At 48.2% G+C, this 20,193-nt stretch overlaps 1 protein-coding gene across 3 annotated transcripts in view; it reads right to left on the bottom strand.

Annotated features, from left to right (window-relative positions):
* Window positions 1–20,193, bottom strand: part of IGDCC4 (immunoglobulin superfamily DCC subclass member 4) — a 97,267-nt gene that overhangs the window by 11,780 nt on the left and 65,294 nt on the right. For 2 of the 3 annotated variants that reach the window (XM_064456080.1, XM_064456082.1), the window contains 13 exons: window positions 18,208–18,342; window positions 15,409–15,564; window positions 14,490–14,900; window positions 13,580–13,744; window positions 12,316–12,453; window positions 10,671–10,841; window positions 9,727–9,960; window positions 4,756–4,863; window positions 3,803–3,986; window positions 2,986–3,113; window positions 1,874–2,044; window positions 1,201–1,338; window positions 595–700 (listed from right to left, as the gene is read on the bottom strand). In XM_064456080.1, coding sequence (XP_064312150.1) covers window positions 595–700; window positions 1,201–1,338; window positions 1,874–2,044; window positions 2,986–3,113; window positions 3,803–3,986; window positions 4,756–4,863; window positions 9,727–9,960; window positions 10,671–10,841; window positions 12,316–12,453; window positions 13,580–13,744; window positions 14,490–14,900; window positions 15,409–15,564; window positions 18,208–18,342 — 2,245 coding nt within the window. The remainder of the gene's footprint in view (window positions 1–594; window positions 701–1,200; window positions 1,339–1,873; window positions 2,045–2,985; window positions 3,114–3,802; window positions 3,987–4,755; window positions 4,864–9,726; window positions 9,961–10,670; window positions 10,842–12,315; window positions 12,454–13,579; window positions 13,745–14,489; window positions 14,901–15,408; window positions 15,565–18,207; window positions 18,343–20,193) is intronic. The other variant, XM_064456081.1, reaches the window with a different exon arrangement.

Raw genomic sequence — 20,193 nt, 5'->3', positions numbered from 1 at the left:
ACCACATTAAGACGAGAATTCAGAAGTTGCTCGTTCCTAGTCCTGAGATCTGCTGCCAGCTCAAAGGTCTTCAACAACTAAGCTAGTTTCTGATCACTGTCTTTCCAAATGCTTGTGGCTGGATTCAGACCCCTGGGACAGCAGGGGACTTTGGGCTGAGTCCAATCCTCCTTAAACCAGCCCGTCACTCACTGGGAAGTCTTTCATCACTTTCCCAACTGGAAGTTAACAAACGCTTTCCAAACATCCTTGGAGCTGTCCAACCTCAGAACCAAAATACCCCCCATACTAACAGAGGTAACAATCTGGCAGTGGTTTTTCCCTTTTCTTTTTTTTTTTCTTTCTCTGAAAAAAAATCCTATTAGCCTAACCATGCAAATTAAAGAGAAACTACGGAGAAAATAAATCAGTGAAAAGATTATACTAAATATGTTCCTTAGCCAGCCAGCACTCCCAAGACTCAATGTCTGTATTAACTGATGTCATCCACTGCATCCCAAACAGCCCAGCTGAACACGGGGAAGCAGCTCAGCGTGTTCTGTCTCCTCCCACATCGGCCTCCTTTGCCTCCTGCGAAGGCGAGGTGACACCTACCTCTGCTTGCTGTTGCGGAAGCTGGCACACATGCAGAAGAGTATGCAGAGCAGCCCCAGGCAGACTCCCACAATGATCCCCGTGACAGAGTGGATATCCAGAACATCTAGTGGGGAAGGACAGATACATCACTTCAGCTGGTAGCAGGAAGAAGGCACAAAGTGTCTTATGTTCAAGGAAGCACCAGCTTCACTAAAATCAATAGGTGATGCCTCTATACACATAAAGGAAAAAGATTTACTTGGCAGTGACAATTTAGAGCAGCTTAAAGCAAACTGGCATCTATGCACACCCATTAATTTCATGCTACACAGGCCTAAGAAAGGCAGCAAGACGCAGGTTGCACGTGTCCTTGCAAAGGAGCTGGGAAGGGGAAGAGAGATGAAGTTCGGCTGTGGGGTGGGTTCTGGAGCTGCCCGAGGCCTGCAGAGCTGCACATCTGAGAACTCTGCCGCGACCCTCTGCACTGGCCTATGCAGTCATATCTCGCATCCTGCGCAGTGACATCAGGCAATCACTTGGCAAACAGAAATGCCACCGCTCACAAATCGCAGTCTTCAGCAATGCAGCTCGCTTCCTGCACTGGGACAAAGGGGAAACTCATACCAGACAGCTTCTCCCGGAGGGTGTGCACATCCTTAACGTTTGAATAGGGACCAGATCCCACGACTGTCTTTGCTCCCATCTTGAAGAAGTATCTGGTGTCACTCTCCAGGCCATGCACTTCCGTGCTGAAGATATTTCCTGATCAAAAGCAAGTCAAAAGAGGTTTAAAATGTGCAGTTCCAAGAGTATTCAGAGGCTGCAGTAAAGTAGCAGCAGAATTCTGTTGGATCCTCAGAAATGAGGGATTTTGTGTTATGAGCTCTAAGAGGTAATTCATACACCTCTTCGGTGTTAATGAACTTGCTGCTTAAAGAGCTGATGATACAGACTGCACGTGGTGTTGCTGGCATAATTCTCCTGGGAATTACTGACTGCCAGTCTGTATGGGCAGGATGTTTGCTGGATAATAATGGTTATTTCAACTGTAGACATGTATGACTCCATGTCTCTCCGTAGTCATGTCCCTAGACTCTCCTGTATGAGCAGGAGCAAGGCCCAGCATACGCTCCAAGAAAGCCAGCAGCATGAGCTCTTGAATGTTTATTTGTATGTGCTCAAAGTCAGGCAAAAATCAGGGCAGCAGGACTGACCAACCAGGGCTCTGTAGGCAGGGAAGAAGGCAGGAGGAGGAGAAGAACCTGGTGGAGTATTACAGTACCTCGAGGAAGCTCACCTTCTCGTGTCAGCAAGGTCCACATGTCATCTGGCTGCGTGTTGTTGGCATTATACAGGATGAGATACTCCACAATGATGCCATTGGGCTCGACAGGGGGGCACCAGTGCACCTGGACAGCATAGGGGTTGAGGGGATGCAGCCGCAGGTCAGATGGAGGAGTTGAGGGACCTGGCAGAGACAAGCGAAGACCCAGTGTGAACAGCAGAAAAGAGGAGAGCATTCAACCTGCAGGGCATGACAACTGCTCTGTGCCTTCTCTGGATCCACCTCAGTGGTGCCACAGCCAGGTTTGCAAGCATGAGATGATGGGCAACCTCTAGGGCCGGACACCTCATCCAAACAAGCTGTGGAGAGCAGAGAGAGCAGGCTGCTGAGCCCAATACAGGGCAGGATTTATGTGTCATGGCCAACCAGCCACGGGAAAGGTGACAGTGCTGATGAAGCCACGCGGCTCAGTTTGAGGCTGTGCAACATTGGTCATTTTTGAGAGAATATTCCCAGCACACCCTCACTCCTTGTTGCTTTCTTCTCCATCTTCCCCAAAGCCCTGCTTGCACCGCAACTAGTCCTAGCTAGGGGCAGGACACACAGCACCTCCAAAGGCCATTGCTGCTCCTCTGTGATGCTGATACTGGAGAAGCTGTCACAGAGTAAAGAGCTAAAATACTGCAGCTCCCAGGATCATCTCTGCCTTCCAGCCTTCACCAGGCCCAAAGCTAAGAGGTGGAGGTCTTACTGGAAAGCCAGGCTGGGCAAGGCACTCTTGTTCTGACAGTGACATTCAGCACTGGGGAGGACCTACTGCCTAAGTGATGCATTATCAGCTCTCTCTAATGAGCAGGATTTCTCTGAACCCAGAGGCAACCCCACAGTAACAGCGATCATTGCCCCGAATCTCTTTACATGTTCCTCTCTGTTTACAAAGCAGCACTCCTTTAACAGGCTCGGGAAAGCCACCAGGATGCTTAGTGGCTCTCAGCATCTACTCAGGGGCATCATACCTTAGAGGTGATCTGAAATCACATCTCTCAGGGGCACATTAGGAGGGATTTGACAGAGGTTCAGGGAAAGCCAGGAGAAACCAGGATTCAATTCGGATAAATACTCACGGTCAGGAAGGGTGAACCGCTCTACCACGCTGCCAAAGGGCCCATCGATGCCAACACCATTGGACTGCACAGCAAACTCGTACCTGGTGTAGGGCTTCAACCCACTAATGAGAATGTCTTCATCCGAGCTGCCAAAAGAGGACACATTCACAAGGCCATGAACACTAATTGGTTCTCCCTCCCACTGTCACGTTGATACCTTACTGGGAACACTGTAAGACATTATCCTAACTCTTACAGTATTTGATTTTTCACCTAAAGCTTCATCTCCTGAAGTTGTGTGAATGCAAGAGCACTCAGCTCCCAGATACACAGCAAAGTAGGTTCCCAGCCTCCCAGACCATTTCTGATGTACTTGCAGAGAAAGGTTTGAAAACACAGCCTGGTTACAGGCTGAAAACCTGCACAGGAATCTAGATTTAAAATGCATCCCCAAATTGTTGTAACTGCTTAAACTCTAGCAATTTTTAAACCAAACTTGTGAGGGCCATCTCACAAATCATGAATGCTTTGAGGCTGGTCATAATTGCACCTGGTTATATTATTAACAGGGAAACAAGCGTATATGGTCCAAGCAGAGCAGAAAAAAATGCAGAGACAGGCAGTAAATGACCCCTTGATATTCAAGTCATAGGCAAATCCCAGTGCCATGTTTCAGCAGTTCTGAATGTATCTGTGACCAAGGCAGATGTTTCCAGTGTGCAAAACACCCAAGATTTTGCACAGTACCAGAACTTCCACGCAGGATCCTCCTGCCCCATGTTTATTCCTGACATGAGCAATATCTGGCAGATGAACCCTTAGCACCCCTCTTTACCTTGTGTAGTACGTAACAAGAGAAGCGTTTTTCAGGCCCCAGGGGCTGAAGCGCACGGTGTAGTTGACAATTTTGACCGTTGTGAAGTCAGGTTTCTTCCACCTGAGCCATATGGAAGTTGAGCTGTTGGACTCTGCATAGACTTGGACTGGAGGCAGCGGAGGACCCTTCTGCACAGGGGGATCTACAGTGCAGGACAAAGAAAGAAAAGAGACATGGAGATGTACATGATGGTAAGGCAAGGCACAGCCACCACAGACACAGAAAACAGAAAAACAGGCCTAGGTTGTGAAGCCTGCACCAATACGCTGGCCTCCAGCGTAAGCCTAGATGCCTGGCTTAGCCCTCCTGTGCATGCAGCAGTCCACACTTTTCCTCACGTGTGGGAAAGATCACAATGAGGATTCATGCACCAAGGTGGTGGTGTAGTGCTGTGGAGCACAGGAGGCCAGCTTCAAAGCTACCCACCTGACAGACCCACACCAGGGTAAGGAGGAACCCAGGCTGTTCACCATCCCACAACAGACTGGCAGAGCTGAGAATGGAGCCTAAGTTTTCAGAGCTTTTACTTTATAACACTGCAAAAACCCTGGCATGTTGCTAATTCACGTTCTCGAATCTTTATAGTGTAAGAGATGAAACCCAGGTTAGTTGGCATTTCCAAGACCAACCCCTGAGCCGCTAATGGGCCCAGAGAGAACACAGTGAAGGCCATCTGCACCCGATATAAGAACAACCCTAATGAGAACGGGGATATTTTGCTCCTTTCTCTCCTTCCCAAGATAATTCCTCCAATGCAATTTGCAATGACTGTCAAAGGGAATTTCCTTATATTGGGACCTTCCCCATTTTTGTATTGTCCTTCTTCATCTTTTGCAACTTCACCTCTACCCTTCCTCTGAAGCCACATGCCAAGCAGAAGAGACAGACAACAAATGAAGGGCATTCCTCACCTACTGCTGCTGCAGGTGCCTTTTCTGTTTTGCCCTTCCAAACTGCTGCATAACCATCTTCGTGCTTATTGAATGCCACCAGCTTCACCTCATAGAGTCTCCCAGGAGCTGGAAAAATCAATCAGGGTTTGTCTGGGGTTATTTTTGTTACCAACCCTCCCCAGTTAGAAACGTTTGCTTTGATCTGACCAGCTTTTCTCACCATCCAAGAAAGTAGCTTGAACAGAGTTGTATTTGCTAAAATACAGCAGGGAGTCACCCTTCCACTTCCAGGCTTTCCACATTCAAATACTGCCTCACAACTGGAACACATACCATCACAGCTACTCTCCAGTTCTCCCCCCACTTTTTACAGAAATTATCAGCATCGAATGGACTTGCCCCAGCCACCGAGGGTTAACCAGTGTCACGGCCTGCAGCACATCATCTCAGGATCCCCTTTCTCCTTTGCAAATTACTAAGGAAACCTCTGCACAATGACTCCTCTCTCCCCCCCATGGAAGTGGATGCACTCTATTGTTTAGTGTTGCGGAATGAGGACATCCCCTCCCCTCCAAAATGCGCCTCCCATTTCTAAAGTCCTTTCTGGTGTATTCACTGCTGTGAGGACCTTCCTTCCAGCAAATCCTCACACACCCTGTTAAGTCACTGGCAGCTTTTGTTGTATGGTGACTATTTTGCCTCCACAGCCAGGATTTGCAATTAGAAAAGCAACAGCGCACACAAAACCCACACCAGAAAACCTCCTCCCATCAGACAGCCACGCACTCTATGAGGACCCTCACACTTGGACCCAAACTGATGTGCAGGACAGGGTAATCTATCTCCAAGCAGTGCTGCCTTGGTCCAAAATTCACCTCCCTCTTTCCTCTGGCCTTTCATCAGCTGAAACACTCCTCTGCCCTCTTAAGTAACATCTGAGATTTATTTTTAATGGAGATGTTTAATCAAGGAAACAACTTATGTGAGAACTTTGTATCTCCCAAGACACTCGCCAGCTTCTCCCTTCAGCCCATTCAGAAGTTCCGCGAGAGCAGTGCAGACCGTCTTCGGTTTCCTTGGCTGCAGCGCGTTGATGAAGTTCGTTAATTTGGGACGTGCCTGTTCATTCCCTGCCCTGATAGATCACTGCTCTCTTTGCCAGACAACATAAGCAGAATGCAACCTTTCTTATTGATGCCAATTTTATTATTACTGCACTGATTAAGCTCCCAGAGGCTAATGGTACCAATTACCAAAGGCTTTCTCTGCTCCACAACACATGTTCGCACTCAGAATATAAAAACAGTTCAGCCACATTTTTCTCCCCGAAAGAATCTGAAAAGCAAACAGAGTTTTGTCTGTCTCCAATACAGCCTGATCTGCATTTCCACACTCTCCAGCCATAGGAAAACGTTTCAAACCCACACAAGGGGGATGAGACCAAAGGGCACTCAACTTCCAAACAGCTGGGACCAGGGGCTTGGTGGAACAAAGAACCCCACAGCCCATCCCTTGCCAGTACACACACTCCACCTCCTGCCTGAGCGTTTGGCTGGGCTTCACTGGGACACAAGCTCATCGTGGATGATGCGACCCAAAACGATGAGGAAGAGCTCACAGATGCGATGCAGCTGTGGGCAGCTCCTGTTGGAGAATGAAGTGAAGGAAAGGGCAAGTCCTCCATCTCCGTCCCTGGGTAGGATCAGTACAGCAGCCGCTTACATGTGAAGCCCGAGGAGCTCTACTATAAGATCAAGCAATTCGCATTCTGAAAATAGGGTTATTTTGGATTTCTCAGTCAGAGGCTTGGCTTCAATTTTTATACACAGGCCCAGATGTTCAAGCTCTTAGAACATGCAGACATAAAGCTCTATCAAGCTGTCAAGAAGCTAGTAGGCAGCATGAAAACAGATGTATTTCACTGCATTCCATCATACATTAAATATAAGCAGAATAATCTAGTCCAGATCATTTCAAATCACTAATCTGGATGACTGCATAATATATCTAATATGCTAAATATGTTGTTCTACTCAGTTTTTCAAGGTGTTCATGTTGCCCAGATGCCATATGCCATTCTTTCCTGTAAGTGGGAAAATACCCTGATCTCCAGGGAGTCACTCAGAGGAATGCACTCTTCCTTCATGGGAATGTGGAAGACAGGATCAGATCCTTAACATTTACTTTTCATGTAAATTACGGCCCTGGTAGTTGCACACCATTACAGAGACTAACTGCAACAACATAGATGGAAATGAATGAGAATTTCTCCAGGAAAAGCCCTCCTGGTGATTCAGGACAACTTCCTTTTGATTTTGTGGGCTCATGAAATTGCTGTATTTCTTACATGCCTTTGAACAGCTGCCCACCTCTCTCACAGGATTTCAGCACATAACTCTCAGGCAAGATACAAGGTGTGCCATTAGCAATATCGCTCTAAGGAGATGTGGTTCGCTCCAGAGGTTAGCACGAGCATGAGTGAAAAGTATTCTTTTATTTCAGACAGCTCAAATGGAGATAGCTGGGACATTACCAAAGGCAAAATCAAGAAGCCAGATGCTGGGGGTTAGGCAAAGGTTGAGGAAGCCTGCAGGATAGAGAAGAGGTGGTGGATAAAGCTGGCATTATTTTAGCAGCAGGACCAGCCAATGCAAGAGAAGACAAAACAAGATTATCTTGCACTGGACCAGCACAAGGACCCTTACTGCAGCGTGAAACAGTCTGATGTTACAGGAAACTAGGGAGGGAAACATGGGCAGGGCTCTTTGCTGGTGTAATTGCTGTGCTATTGCTATGAATCAACAGTAACTGTGCTCAAGAAGCTCTGTCCAAAGCTGCTTTCTGTACACCCCTCCACCTCTGTCTGAGGCATGCCTTGAAAGGAGCTGTGTCCCCACAAAGTGCTTCCCCTCTTGCACTCCTGTGGTCCTGGAAAAAAACCAAGGAAATTCAGGAAATCAAAACCAAGCTGTGCAGGAACAAGCAGGGATGTTTTGTCTCTCAGGCCACACCCCAAACCAGGACAAGAGGCAGAGCGTTGGCTTCCCTGGCACTGCAGGGATGTGGAGCTAAGGGGCATTTAGTGACTGCGCTGCAGCAGCACGTAGCCCCCGGCGGGGAGCATGCACCTTGTTTGCACTGACATGGTATGCAACCATGTCTGAGCTACAGCCTTCTATTCCCAGTGCCTAACCCTGGGGTTTCCTGACACCTTATTTCTTCAAGCTCTTGACCTAATTTGTAGTTTCAGCCATGACACCTCTTCAACAGCCCACCTCCCGTGGGCCAGCCTGGGCAAATCTCACTCTCCTACCAGACAGCACCATTCACCACCCACCCCTCACCCTGACATCAGGAGATACCCAACACTGTCTCTTGAGGGTATTTTGTTTGATTGTTTTTTACAGAGGGATCTTGCCACTGCTGTGCTTCCCAGGCAGACATCCATGAGCTGAGAAATCCCCCCAGCTGATTCCCCATCAGCCAACGTGCAGTAGCATAGATCATGTTAGGGCTGCCAACCTTTCCCAAGACTGCTGGCCACTCTGCCTACGAGACCCCTAATGCAGACATAAGTACCTGCACAGGGTAGCTCTCTGCCATAAAACTAAACTCTTCTAAATCCCAACCACTCCTCCTCGTTTCATGTCCAGACCCCCTGCCTTTGTCCACACAGCCAGATTCCTGACCCCTTCCTTCACTGTACACGTGCAGGAGCACGTCATCCAACAGCATAAGGGGGAGAAAAGAGAACATCCACGGCTGGAAGAAACCCGAGACTCTCTTCCTGACACAATGATAGCTGATACACAACCACCAAATCATAAGGAAGCCATTAGGGCTTGACGGATGCCCAAATTTAAGGAAGTAATTACAGAAGAACAAGCAGCCTTCTCAGCATCATCGTGCCAGAGCATTTGGAACCAATTCAGCCCGCTCCCGAGTCCCTCTGCTAACTGACTTGCCAGTGGTTAGTGCAGCGCGTGATGATGTTCACATGTGGTTTCCTCAGTGCAATAATTACAGACCTAAATTCTTCAGAGAAACTCATAACTGTTAACACCCTCTCAGTGGCAGGATGGTTTCAACATGGCTGGAAACCTACTTATTGATGACACAGACTGTCTTTCCAGGTGCTGCAGCCTGACCTTTACACTATGCATAACACATATGCTAGATGTGTAAGATGAACCAGCATGAGAAACACTCGCCCTGCAGTCTCAGCTCACTGGGCAGTAACAGGGATGAAGCATGAAGTGGGGGTGGAAGAACTCTAAGAAGCAGAATCCTGTTTCAAGGACGCATCTGCCATAGCTCTCTCCTCTCTCTCCATCCTGTATCAATGGGCAAATCAACTAATTGGCATGATCAGATGTTAGAAACATAACTCCGTATGGGAAATGCCAAAAGGAGTTAGGCAGGCAGATCTGACTGTGGTACAGACTTGTTCTCCAGCCACAGACACTCACTCTTCTACCCCCTTTCCCTTAGGGGGAGGTGGAGGGAATACTGACCTCAAATTAGCATGCTGTGAATTAACCCATCTCTGCATTTTAATGCAGAGAGCTTTCAAATAGCATGTAATTATGGAGCTTCATAGAAATACACAGGGAAGGAGAGATATTGTCCTGACTGGAGATTTTAATCTAGGTAGTCTTTATAGTGACACAATAAAAACCACTAATTGATTCAGATCCACTTATTAGAGTATACTAAGTATATTAGTAGCCCTTGGTTAAAAATACAATCCCTACTACACCGGCATCAGAAATTTCTGTATTTTAAACTCTTCTTGGAACAAGCCCAAAGAGCCCCACTCCAGAAATTATTTTGGGTGCCCTTAAGGCTTAGCTCACACAGTCCTGGTCCTATGTATCTGCAGCCAAGCAGATAACTGAGCTTCTTGGAAGCATCCCGGCACTGCTACAAAGTGCAAGAATCAGACCCTGGGTTTCCACACCAACTGCTAAGAAGATGTAACCAGCTAACCTAGTCGAGTCAGCTCATACTGCTTCACTTTCTTCTTTAGTTTTATGGGTCCTACGTCCCAGCTCTCATCTTCAGCGCCATCCAAAGGGCTTTCATCGCTGGACTCCTCTGGGCCCACTTCTCGGTAGTAGAGCTTGTAGCCAGATATCTGGGCATGGTTGGCTGGGGGCTGCCACGTTATCAGGAGAGACTCCATCTTTGCCCGGACTTTTAATTCTGTCGGGGCAAATGGAACTAGAAGAACAAAAAGACAAGAGGAAAATGCTCAGCCGCTTGTCTCCAATACCCCGCTCTACTGAATCCTCCCTGTCCTCAGAAGTGAGGGAGGGATGTGAGGAGAGGCTGTCCTGTGAGAGGGACGGCTCTGCTATCTGACAGAGTGGTACAGTTACGCTCTACTGTTGACTTTACCAGCCAGGTGATACAGGAAAAAACAATGTCACAAAGCCCCTATGGGAATTTCTCAGTGTACTCTGACATAACACCATCTACCACTGCGGGAGACTGGCTTGGGCTCAGCTCTGTTTGGCAGAATTGTCTATCCACTCTCAAATGTCGTAACACTGGGGTTTGGGTTTTTTGTTTGTTGTTTCTTTCTTTCTTTTTTAAGAATTTTCATAGCTGTGTATGGAAGAAGGAAAGACCAACTACCCAGGCAAGCAGCAAGACACAGAATCATAGAATAGTTTCGATTAGAAGCGACCTTTAAGGGTCATCTAGTCCAACCCCCTTGCAGTGAGCAGGGACATCTTCAACTAGATCAGGTTGCTCAGAGCCTCGACATACAGGGGCTGCTCAACAGAAAGATCAAGGTGGGTAGTTTGGTCTAACCAAAACCAATGGTTGTAATTCCCTAATGAAAGCAGACATCCCTCATCATGCCTCAAGTTCCCCAATGTCCTTCAAACCCCACTCCGAATGCCAGGCATCACCCAGCCTCCTACCATGCGTCTGGTTGTCTCTGTCAGGAGTCCGATGCTGGGTCCACTCAGAAGGGGCCCCATAGCCCACGCTGGTGCTGGCTGAGATGCGAACTTTGTACACTTTGTTGGGATGGAGCGAGTAGAGAGTGATTTGTGTCTCGTTTCCACCCACTTCAATGGAGGTAACCTGATCTGTTGGAACCAAGGTGACACAATTGAGAACATGGTTTTGCCAGTCAAAGGAAAATATAACTGAGCAGCCAGAAAGCCTTCCTATCCCAACATGGCCTGCACACCCTCGGCTGGCTCGGCTTTGCCCAGTGAAATCTCATGCTACCAGGAAAAACTAGAACTAAAGACTGGGCAGAGCTGATATCCTGACTGACAACCCCTTTCATCACATTCAAAAATGCAGGTTGCCTCAGCACCACTGAGCCTGCCCTGGGGGGGAGCTGTCAGAAATGAGCTTGCTGTCGTGATGGCAGAACATGAGCAGATGACATCAGAACATGAGATGGCAGCTGATGCTCATTGCTGTATTTAAATCCTCACCTTCATTTGAACCAGAACTGTCCAGCAGCCCTGCTTTCTGCAAAATTCACACCTTCACCCACATCGGACTGAGGTTTTATCGCTCCCTCTTAAGCCCACCCAAGTTCATAGGGGAGATAACAGAAACTTTAAACTGAGAATGGCCTGGGATTTTCACTGTAACAACTAATTGATCCTGCTGAAAATCATATTGCCTGTTTGGTGAATGCAGAGGTCTTGCTTTTCAGCTTCACCTGGAGTAAACTCAGCTGGGAGCACTGTTCCTGCTATGTAACAGCATATTGCTGAGTGTGATTCCTGGACTGCAAATGTTTCCAAGGTTTTACGATGCCACAGAGCCACGTGCAGGCTCAGGGCAAAAAAACAAGAACCAGGAGTCACAATGTAGACTACTAATCCAGATCAAACACATGGGAACATGTCCAGCACTTCATCACGCTCCCCATCCTTCCCTTACTAAGAATAATGACCCTGGGAAGTGAGAAGCTGCAGAGCTTTGACGGTTTTAAGGGCAAACACCCAAAAGGATTTGCAAAGCAAGCACATGTGGAATTGGAACAGCCACATTCAGCACAGGGAAACACTACCATCCCTGCTGAAAGCTTCTTATAGTGTCTGACAATATAAATAGAACCGGATAAAATTCAGCAATAAAGCAACACAGCCTGGCCAGGATAATTGTTTTTTTTTTTTTCCACCAGAATCACTTTGATTAGACTCCATTTTAAAGGAATCAAATGCATTTACCCTTCTTCCCCAACCAGCATAAAGCTCTTCGCCCAAAACACACAGCGCAGATGGCACCAAAGGACTGCTCATGCAAACATGCATGGGGCAGCACAAACACGCAGGAGACAGGCCATTCCGCTGGAGGCACAGGCTCCTCCACAATCACAGAAAAAAGCACCTCGAAGTAGTGTGAAGAAGCACAGCACTGGCACTGCCATGACCACCAACAGCAGAGTCAGGCTAAGAGAGGGAGCTGTTCTCCTCCCTTGGGTTAAAAGGGGTCCCTCCATTTTCAGCCTTGCACCTCCTCCCCTTGACATGACATGCTGTTAACACTGCTGGAGCAAAGACACAGCACCCCCCCCTCAAATGGTGCTTCCCTCACCTTCCTTGAGGGTGCAGTAGTCAATCTTGTACTTGGTTATCCTGCCGTTACTCAGCTCTGGAGGAGGAGGCAGCCATGTCACACGGATGTCACCAGGAGTCATGCTCGAAAGGGACAGCTGAGGGGCAGCACTAGGAACTGGGCAGAAGCAACAACGGGAAGTCAGCACAGACCAGGACAAGACCTCGACACACCTCTGCCAGCTCTCTCAGTTGGCTGGAGGCCACTACCCGGCCTTGGCCCTGCACAGCCACCGGTGGTGACATGCTGTCTGTTGTGGGGGGAACCAAACCCCACAGCTCAGATCACCGGCAGGGTGTCTGGGGATGGGAGATGGTGGGCTGCTCAGCTTGAACAGGCTGATCAGAGCCCGCTGGCCCCACCACACTACCCTCTAGGGAAGCAAAATATAACTGACCCCATGTCCACTGCAAACTGGACAGGTTAGCACAGACCAGCTAATCGGCCTATCCTGTACTGTGGAGCACGAAGGAGACACTAAAGGAAATTACTCTTAGACCCAGACTTCAGTCCGGGAATCTCCACTCCCTCGAGAATCACAGCTCTGTGCTGCAAGCTGCTTTCATGCTTTCAACTCGGCTTTTCAGGCTTCAGACATATACACATGGAACCACGCAGTTCACTACGTCAGGAGTATTAAAAGCACATAATGCACCCTGCAGCATAGCAGGGGCTTGCACGAGGTCTGCCAAAACCATCACTTCTTGCCTCTGTCCTGCAGTCTGTTGAAAGCTGCACATGTCTTCCCCGTTGGGCAGCTGTCCTTCTGGCACTCTGCCTTTACTGCTCACAAAATGCTACGTGATAAATGGTAAAATGAACACAAACTAATGGTTCTTAAGGGATCCAACATCAAGGCTGCTCCCAGCCCTAAAAACTGCAATAGATGCCTTTCTTTGGAGTTGAAATCAAGTCCGACCCAGAGTCAAGTTTGGAGCAATATCGTATTAGCTAGGTGAAAGCCCAGAGGAGCTGACTGCAGTTTCTGCAGGATTCTCATGGACCCCAGTGTCACTGAGGTCATTTCCATACTCTTCATCACCTAAGCTGACGACCAGAGCAGGGTGCTTTAGTTTTGGTTGGTTTGTTGGAGTTTTTTTTAAAGGGCTTCTGCAAGAAGCTGTAGGAGCAGCAGGTTTAGGCTTCTAGGAGCTGATACTATTCTCCATAGCATATTCAATGCTCACTGTGACACAGGCCAAGAACATTTTTTAGGTACCAGTACCCATCTAATTCAACGCACCGTCCTCCAGGGTCTGGACAATGATGGAAGAGGATGTCCGGCTGGCTCCAAGCTGAGAATATGCAACCACGTAGAAGACATAGTTGGTATTGGGTTCTAGGTCCTTGACTTGCAGCTCAGTGGTATCATTATTGACAGCAAACTGGTATTCCACGTTATCTGTTCCTAGAGCCAAGGAAACACTGATCAGCAGGTCAGTGAACTGCTGAGACACTCCTCAAAAAACCACTTAACTCACAAGGTCCATATTGTAAATCCACCTTAAAAATCACTGTCTTCAATTTCCCCAGCACCTGCACAAATGCAATCTCCTATGTGAACTCTTCACGTAGAAACATTCAATGCCCCCATGTTAACACCTCCATTTTGACTCAAGCTCCTTAATCCAGGCTAAGGCAGCTCAAGTTACCCGCTTCATTTTCAGAGGAGCTCTGGCAACAGTTCAGCAAGAGTATCGGCTTGCTGGCTGTTTGGGAAGACAGACCCCAAGAGACCTAAGTGCCTCACTTCAGATTCTGGGTGTGAATAATTCAGTGATTACCCCTGTACACAATGTAGCTGTTTAATAGCTCCATTAATAATCACAACCTTTGCATATACAATCAATGCATTGGAGGGAAAAATAAGGATCAGAAATAAATTTGCAGAAGTGCCTGGTCCCATTAGAATCCAGACAACTTAGCTACATGGATATGCTACTGCTGGTCAACAAGCCAGTATATGTCGGCTAATCCACTGGCACTGTCACAGGCTGATGCTGACTCCAAGAGAAAATTCCTTTAGCTGCAAAGGAAAGGGCTAAACTAACTGGAATTGCCTCACACTTGTCACTAGCTGGGAAAGAAAGTCAACCCACGCCTTGCGTCTTGTACCTGCAACACAGCTGTGTTGCAAGGCAGGTAACACCTACCCACAGCCCGCTGGTAATGTAACGAGAAGCCAATGATCTGCTCGCTGTTGTACTCTGGCCGCTCCCAGGAGACAAGGACTGTGGTGCTGGAGAGGGACACGGCTGACACCTTCTTGGGAGCGCTGGGCAATCCCTCCCGCACGATCACTGAGAGCTTGGCAGTGGCACAAGCCATGCCCAAGCTGTTCTCAGCCACGCACTGATAGTAGCCAGCATCCTCCAACCCGATCTGATTGATCACGAGGCTCCCGCTGCTCTGCACCTTCACCCGCCCATTGGAGAGGATGGCCTCGCCGTTCTTTAGCCAGTGAATGGTTGGGGCTGGTTCACCCTCTGCCTTACAGACAAACCGGGCCGTGCTGGCTCTGGTGCGTGAGATGGTTTCAGGAGCCTGGGAGATACTGGGTGTAGCTGGGAGGAAAGAGGACAAATTAATGCAGGAAGGAGGAGGAAAAGATAGCAAAGCAAATCCCTTCTCCTCCCCGCTCGGTGCTATGTTTTATTCAGTAGCAGCTTTGCTTACAAGATAGGATTTGCCAGGCAGACTCTAGAGGCTTAATTTAGACTCTGTCCAAAAGGAAAAATAAATTCTGTATCAATCACGTACTGCAATCCCTGATCCTAGGCTGTTCTCCCTGCTGGCTTCCATGATACTGAAAGTTAATTGCTGATACAGATTTCCATGGGGGAACCCCGGAGAACAAGAATAAGGCATAAAACGGTTCAGTAAATACAAGGAACTAAACCCCAAATTAAAGAGGTAACACTCCCACTGAGAGCTATCCCAACCCAGGGCCTCCTGGCTCTAACCTGGCCCCCATCTTACCAAGCATGGCCCGCAAACGCAACCTCACGAGGACCTCCTGGATGTTGGTGTAGGTAACCTGCAGCTACATGGCACGTTTATCCTGCTACTCACCAAGGACCCGTAGCTCAGCTGCAGCTGTAACAAACTGCCTGGTCTGGGGTTTGTTAGCACGGCAGACGTACACCCCTGAGTGATGGGGCTGGCTGGAAGGAATGAGGAGATTTGTCCGGCCCAGCACAATCACATCTGTAGAAACGGGCTTTCCATCTGCAGGAAGAAACACGCACAAATGTGGGAGGGAGCCCCAAGCTGCCCTTTAGGAGGGCTTGTAAACAACACATCTACTAGAGCCAGGATCGCAGCTGGGGAGCAGAGAGAACCCCAAACCCCAAACCCCAGCCCAGAGGGGAATTCCTGCTGGGACACTCCTCAGTGCTTGACCAAGCATCAGTCAGCCCAGGCTAACATTGGCCCAAGGTTTACTTCAGCCTGTAATAACCAAAAAAGTTCTGGTTTAGATCAAAATAGTCTCCGAAGCCTAGGGTGTTCTTGCAATGAGATTCCCTAGGAATAGCTCATTCAAGGGAAAGCTACGCTAACACACATTTTGGAAAAGCTGCTAGATCTGCCTGCTGACCCCATGCACGTACACACAGTTGCCTCCTCCCCTCACTTGTTAACACAAGTGTCAGCAAGAGCACTGCATAACTAACAATACGGGGCTTCTGCCCTCCTCTGGGTCCTGGACATGAACCCAAATTTACTGAGCTTCTTGATTCGTTCTTTGCCCCCAGCTTGGCACCTGACCTGTAAGGTATGAGGATGACACCAGGTTCTCCTTGGGGCTCTGGTGTTCGGGTCAGAGACACAGGCCATGAGCTGCCCTCTCCCCATTCTCATGACTAGAGAATGCTGAGTAGGGAAGGAGGAAAGGGTAGCTCTGGCCCCTGGCCAGAAGCTGAGCCGTCCTTCTACAAGTTCAAACAGCCCTAGGCTCCTCAGCCTGTCACGGACAGGGCAGTAGGCTGGTGCTGGGCACTGCTTACTCTCAGCACTGCTCTGATGTGAGCAATGTGGGGACCATGGCGTTGGTACCTCTGAATGAGTGTGGGGGAGCAAAGGCAAGAGCTGGGGACAGGGTGTGGGCAAGCACAGTCTGGACAAGGAAAGGCTCAGATGGGAGATCAGGAACCCACAGCCAGCTCTTGGCAAGAGTTAGTGGGTTGGGAGAGCCAGCTGGCTTGTGCAGTACCTGAGCAACACCAGACTTTGTCCCTCTCCACCTGCAGAAGCACAACTGTCCTTCAGACAGCAAAAACTCCCTACTCGCCTGCCGTTGCCTCTCACAGGTTCATCTGAGCCTCTCTCTTGATACAGAAGCAGAAGCTTCCCCACTGTGATCAGCTGCACCTACTTAGCACCGTCAGCAGGGAACACAGCCGAGATCAGATCCTCTGCCCCCTCCCTCCGTTTTGGGGGTCTTCAGATGGCCTCACAGTTCAGTGGCTGCACGCTCAGAGGAGAAAATCTGTGCAGCCCATTTGCACTGGAGTGGTTTGAAAATCTGACTCCAGATGGTAGCAATTAGCTGACACCACCAAGGCTGGCAAGAGCCAAACTGGCAACCTGGAGGTACAATCCTCGGTGTTACCTACATGACTAATTGTCCAGTAACCCAGACTCCTCCTTAGAAAAGTCTTGGAAAGAAACACAGAACTGTGAGCACAGTTAATCCATTTCTTCTAATTTGAAGAGTCCACACTGGGAAGCAGAGCGGGACCAAGCAAACACTTAAAATAAAGCATGCAAGGAACTGTTTCACCAACCTTTCCCTTTTCCCCCTCCTCTTCCCCTTATCCAAAAAACTTTCATAGTGTAAGTAACTCTAATATTTACTCTACTATGGGCATCAGTAGCTCTCAGTAAAACAATGAATAAGTGATATAGCATGGGAAATCTGAGTGCACAGGATAAATCAGAAACATTTCCGCCAGAACATTTAATTCTTGCTGATTTGATTTCCAAAGTCACATCCTCTGAGATTTTTTTTTTCCCCTCCTTTTTTGTGGGGAAGAGGAAATATTTGTATATACTAAAATCACTGCCTGTGGACAAGTCTGGGCTGAAGACCCCCCACAGCAAATGGTTACAGGGGAGAGAGTCTTAAATCATGACCCAGATTTATGAAAATGACTAAGAGTCTTTTCTATGGGAGATCTGAATCCTGAGCTGAGCTTCAGTCAAGAGTCTCTGAAACACATCTGACGGATGCAATACTTGGTGAAGGGACACTAGCATCCTACTCGTGGCTTGGGCCATCAGCCCTGGGTAACGTATGCCAGTCTGGCTCATTTGTGCATCCCCGATGAGACCTAAGCATCTTCTCGATCCTTCCATTACCAATCTGACCACAGTAAGATTTTTGAATAAGAAACTGCCAGCAACACTCCCAGCCACTCCAATGATTAACATATCTTATCATGTTTTATAATCCTGCAAGATAATAAAAGTTATTTCTCCAATGCAGTGGCAGATTCCACAGAATCCCCACTAACCTCTGAGTCCCTGGAGGAGTGCCAAAGACCTGACCCCATCTCATGACCTTCACTGCTCAAGCTCATGAGGATGACTAATTTAGATCAAAAGGCATCCAGGCACTAGAACTTCATATATTTCATAGGTCAAACAACTATAAAGTGAACTGCATGCTTTGTAACCTTCTAGATTTAATTAGTAATTCCAGTTTAGCAAGGCCACCCTACACTGCAACGCCACGTGCGTCATTAGGTACTGATGTAACAAGCACCGTTCCTGTGCCACAGATTTTTCCACCTTTTAATAGATTTTTAAAATAAACTTTCCACAGGTTCCTCTTGACAACAAAAGCTTAATCCTGTCCCTCATGCTCACCCTGTCGTATCCAGGAGACGAAGGGGGTGGGATCAGCAGCTGCCATGCACTCCATCACCACGCTCTCCCCGGCCACCACCGTGGTGTTCTCTGGAGCAGCAATAATGGTGACATCTCCTCCCGCTGGCTGGGAACCTAATGTCAAAAATAAAAGGAAAAGTCTGTCCTTACAAATTGCAAAGTCCCCTGAGAAGCACAGAACGTAGAACCCAGACACCGCAGCTGTGCATCCCCAGGTAGTCTCATATGTGGTAACGGTTCACGCTCAGTTGGAGGAGAAAAGCATATCTTGCTTTTACATGACTACAATATTTTTGCTAAAGAAATGAACACAGGGGTGCCCTGCAGATTTACTCTAATCATGCTGGCCCAGGTAAAAATTAATATCAGGATTTTCACATGGAAAATAAATAGAGTTTCAACCCAGCACTTTAATCGACTGTTGCTAAATGGATGTTTGTTCATTAGATGAAACAAGACACCGTTATCCTCAAACAGAGCAACAGCAACACAACGCAGCCTTGGCCAAGGCATTGTAACAGCTCAGAAAGAATCTAGCGACTTGGTTAAAGAAATTCTAACATTCAGAGGCTGTACTGCAAACTGCAACAAAGAGAGGTCAAGCCTCTGCATCCAGGCCTTCACCTGATGGCGCAAAGACTAAATCAGTCATTACACATCTGGAGGAGAGAGCGCTATTTAGCTTATACAAGCACAGACAAACAGCCAACACGCAAATCAAGCAACGTTTCCAGGAATATCTATAGACTGCATTGCACAATGTCTTGAGAACGGGATGGGGATTTTTTGCTTGAAATGAACCTTCTGCCTGTGTCTGCCCACTGCTGAGCAGAGGTTAAGGGAAGGTTAAGGAAATGCCTTTGCAGCGGCCAATTTTCTGTTGTCAGATGAAAACAACCGGAGCGCTCTTGAGCAGACCAGACTGTTCGTGACCCTCGACAGCAGCAACCCTGTTCTTCCAGCTCTCCCAAGTACATCTAACTCTGCGGGACACTTTTGTTGTCGTCCTCACGAAGGGAGAAATAACAGCAAAGGAGTCACATAGTACAAGCAATTCTTAGGCCTGCTCCAGGTGCTCCCACGATCTAGCAGAGAAAGCTGTCGGCAGCAGGTCTCACACAAATAAAAGCAGGACCCTGTCTCAAGATGGTGCAGAGTTCAAAAACCAAGAGGTTCAGACAAGCTCGTGAAGGACACATTTACTGCGACTGTTTAATACGAAGGTCTCGCTGCAAGTCCCCAGCCCAAGATGTTCCCACATCCCTGACTGTCAGATGCTGAGGGAGATGTCCAAGGCAAGCATCGTGTCCTCCCTGCTCAGGTTTTTTTTTTTTTTTTTTTTTACATGCTTTTCTCTAGCATCTGCTGTGGTCACTTTTGGAGTTGGCACTGCAACGGCTGGACCTCTGAGCTGACCCACACTGGCCATTCACGTGGCATCCAAGCAACACTCATTTGTACTTGACTGTGTTGTGCAGATAAACCAGAGAAGCTTTGGCCTCAGCACGCCAGCCTGCATGGCAGGAGGCTGCACATCGCTGCACCGACCGCGCTGCGCTCAGCCCATCTCCAGGCTTGTTGCCGTTTACTCTAGCACAGAAGTCTTGCCAAAGAGGGTTCATTCAACACAGAAATTTTTGTGCAGTCCATACACGTGTTAAATGGATTTCTACCTGTAGTATTACGTGAGCACAGTTTAAAAGGAGCTAGCAAAAACCCCAAGGCACTAAGGAAAAAGGGAGAGCAGGAGCCAGTGCTTGTCCAGCAGATGGAAGCAGAGACCGAGGAGCACTCGCGGTCGCCTACCTGGGGCAATGGCTGGACCACACTAAACTGCAACCCCAGACCTGGGCAAACACCAGCAATAAGAGTTGCCATGGGCCTTGAAGGAAAAGCCAAGCCAGCTACCCTCCTTCCAGTGGAACAAGCATGCTACACAGAAGGCCTGGTGTGTACGGGCACATA

The sequence above is a fragment of the Phalacrocorax carbo genome, chromosome 7 (genome assembly GCF_963921805.1).
Source record: "Phalacrocorax carbo chromosome 7, bPhaCar2.1, whole genome shotgun sequence".
Classification (NCBI taxonomy): Eukaryota; Metazoa; Chordata; class Aves; order Suliformes; family Phalacrocoracidae; genus Phalacrocorax; species Phalacrocorax carbo.
The sequence above is the reverse complement of the archived record's forward strand: the minus strand, read 5'-3'. Positions and strand labels throughout refer to the sequence as shown.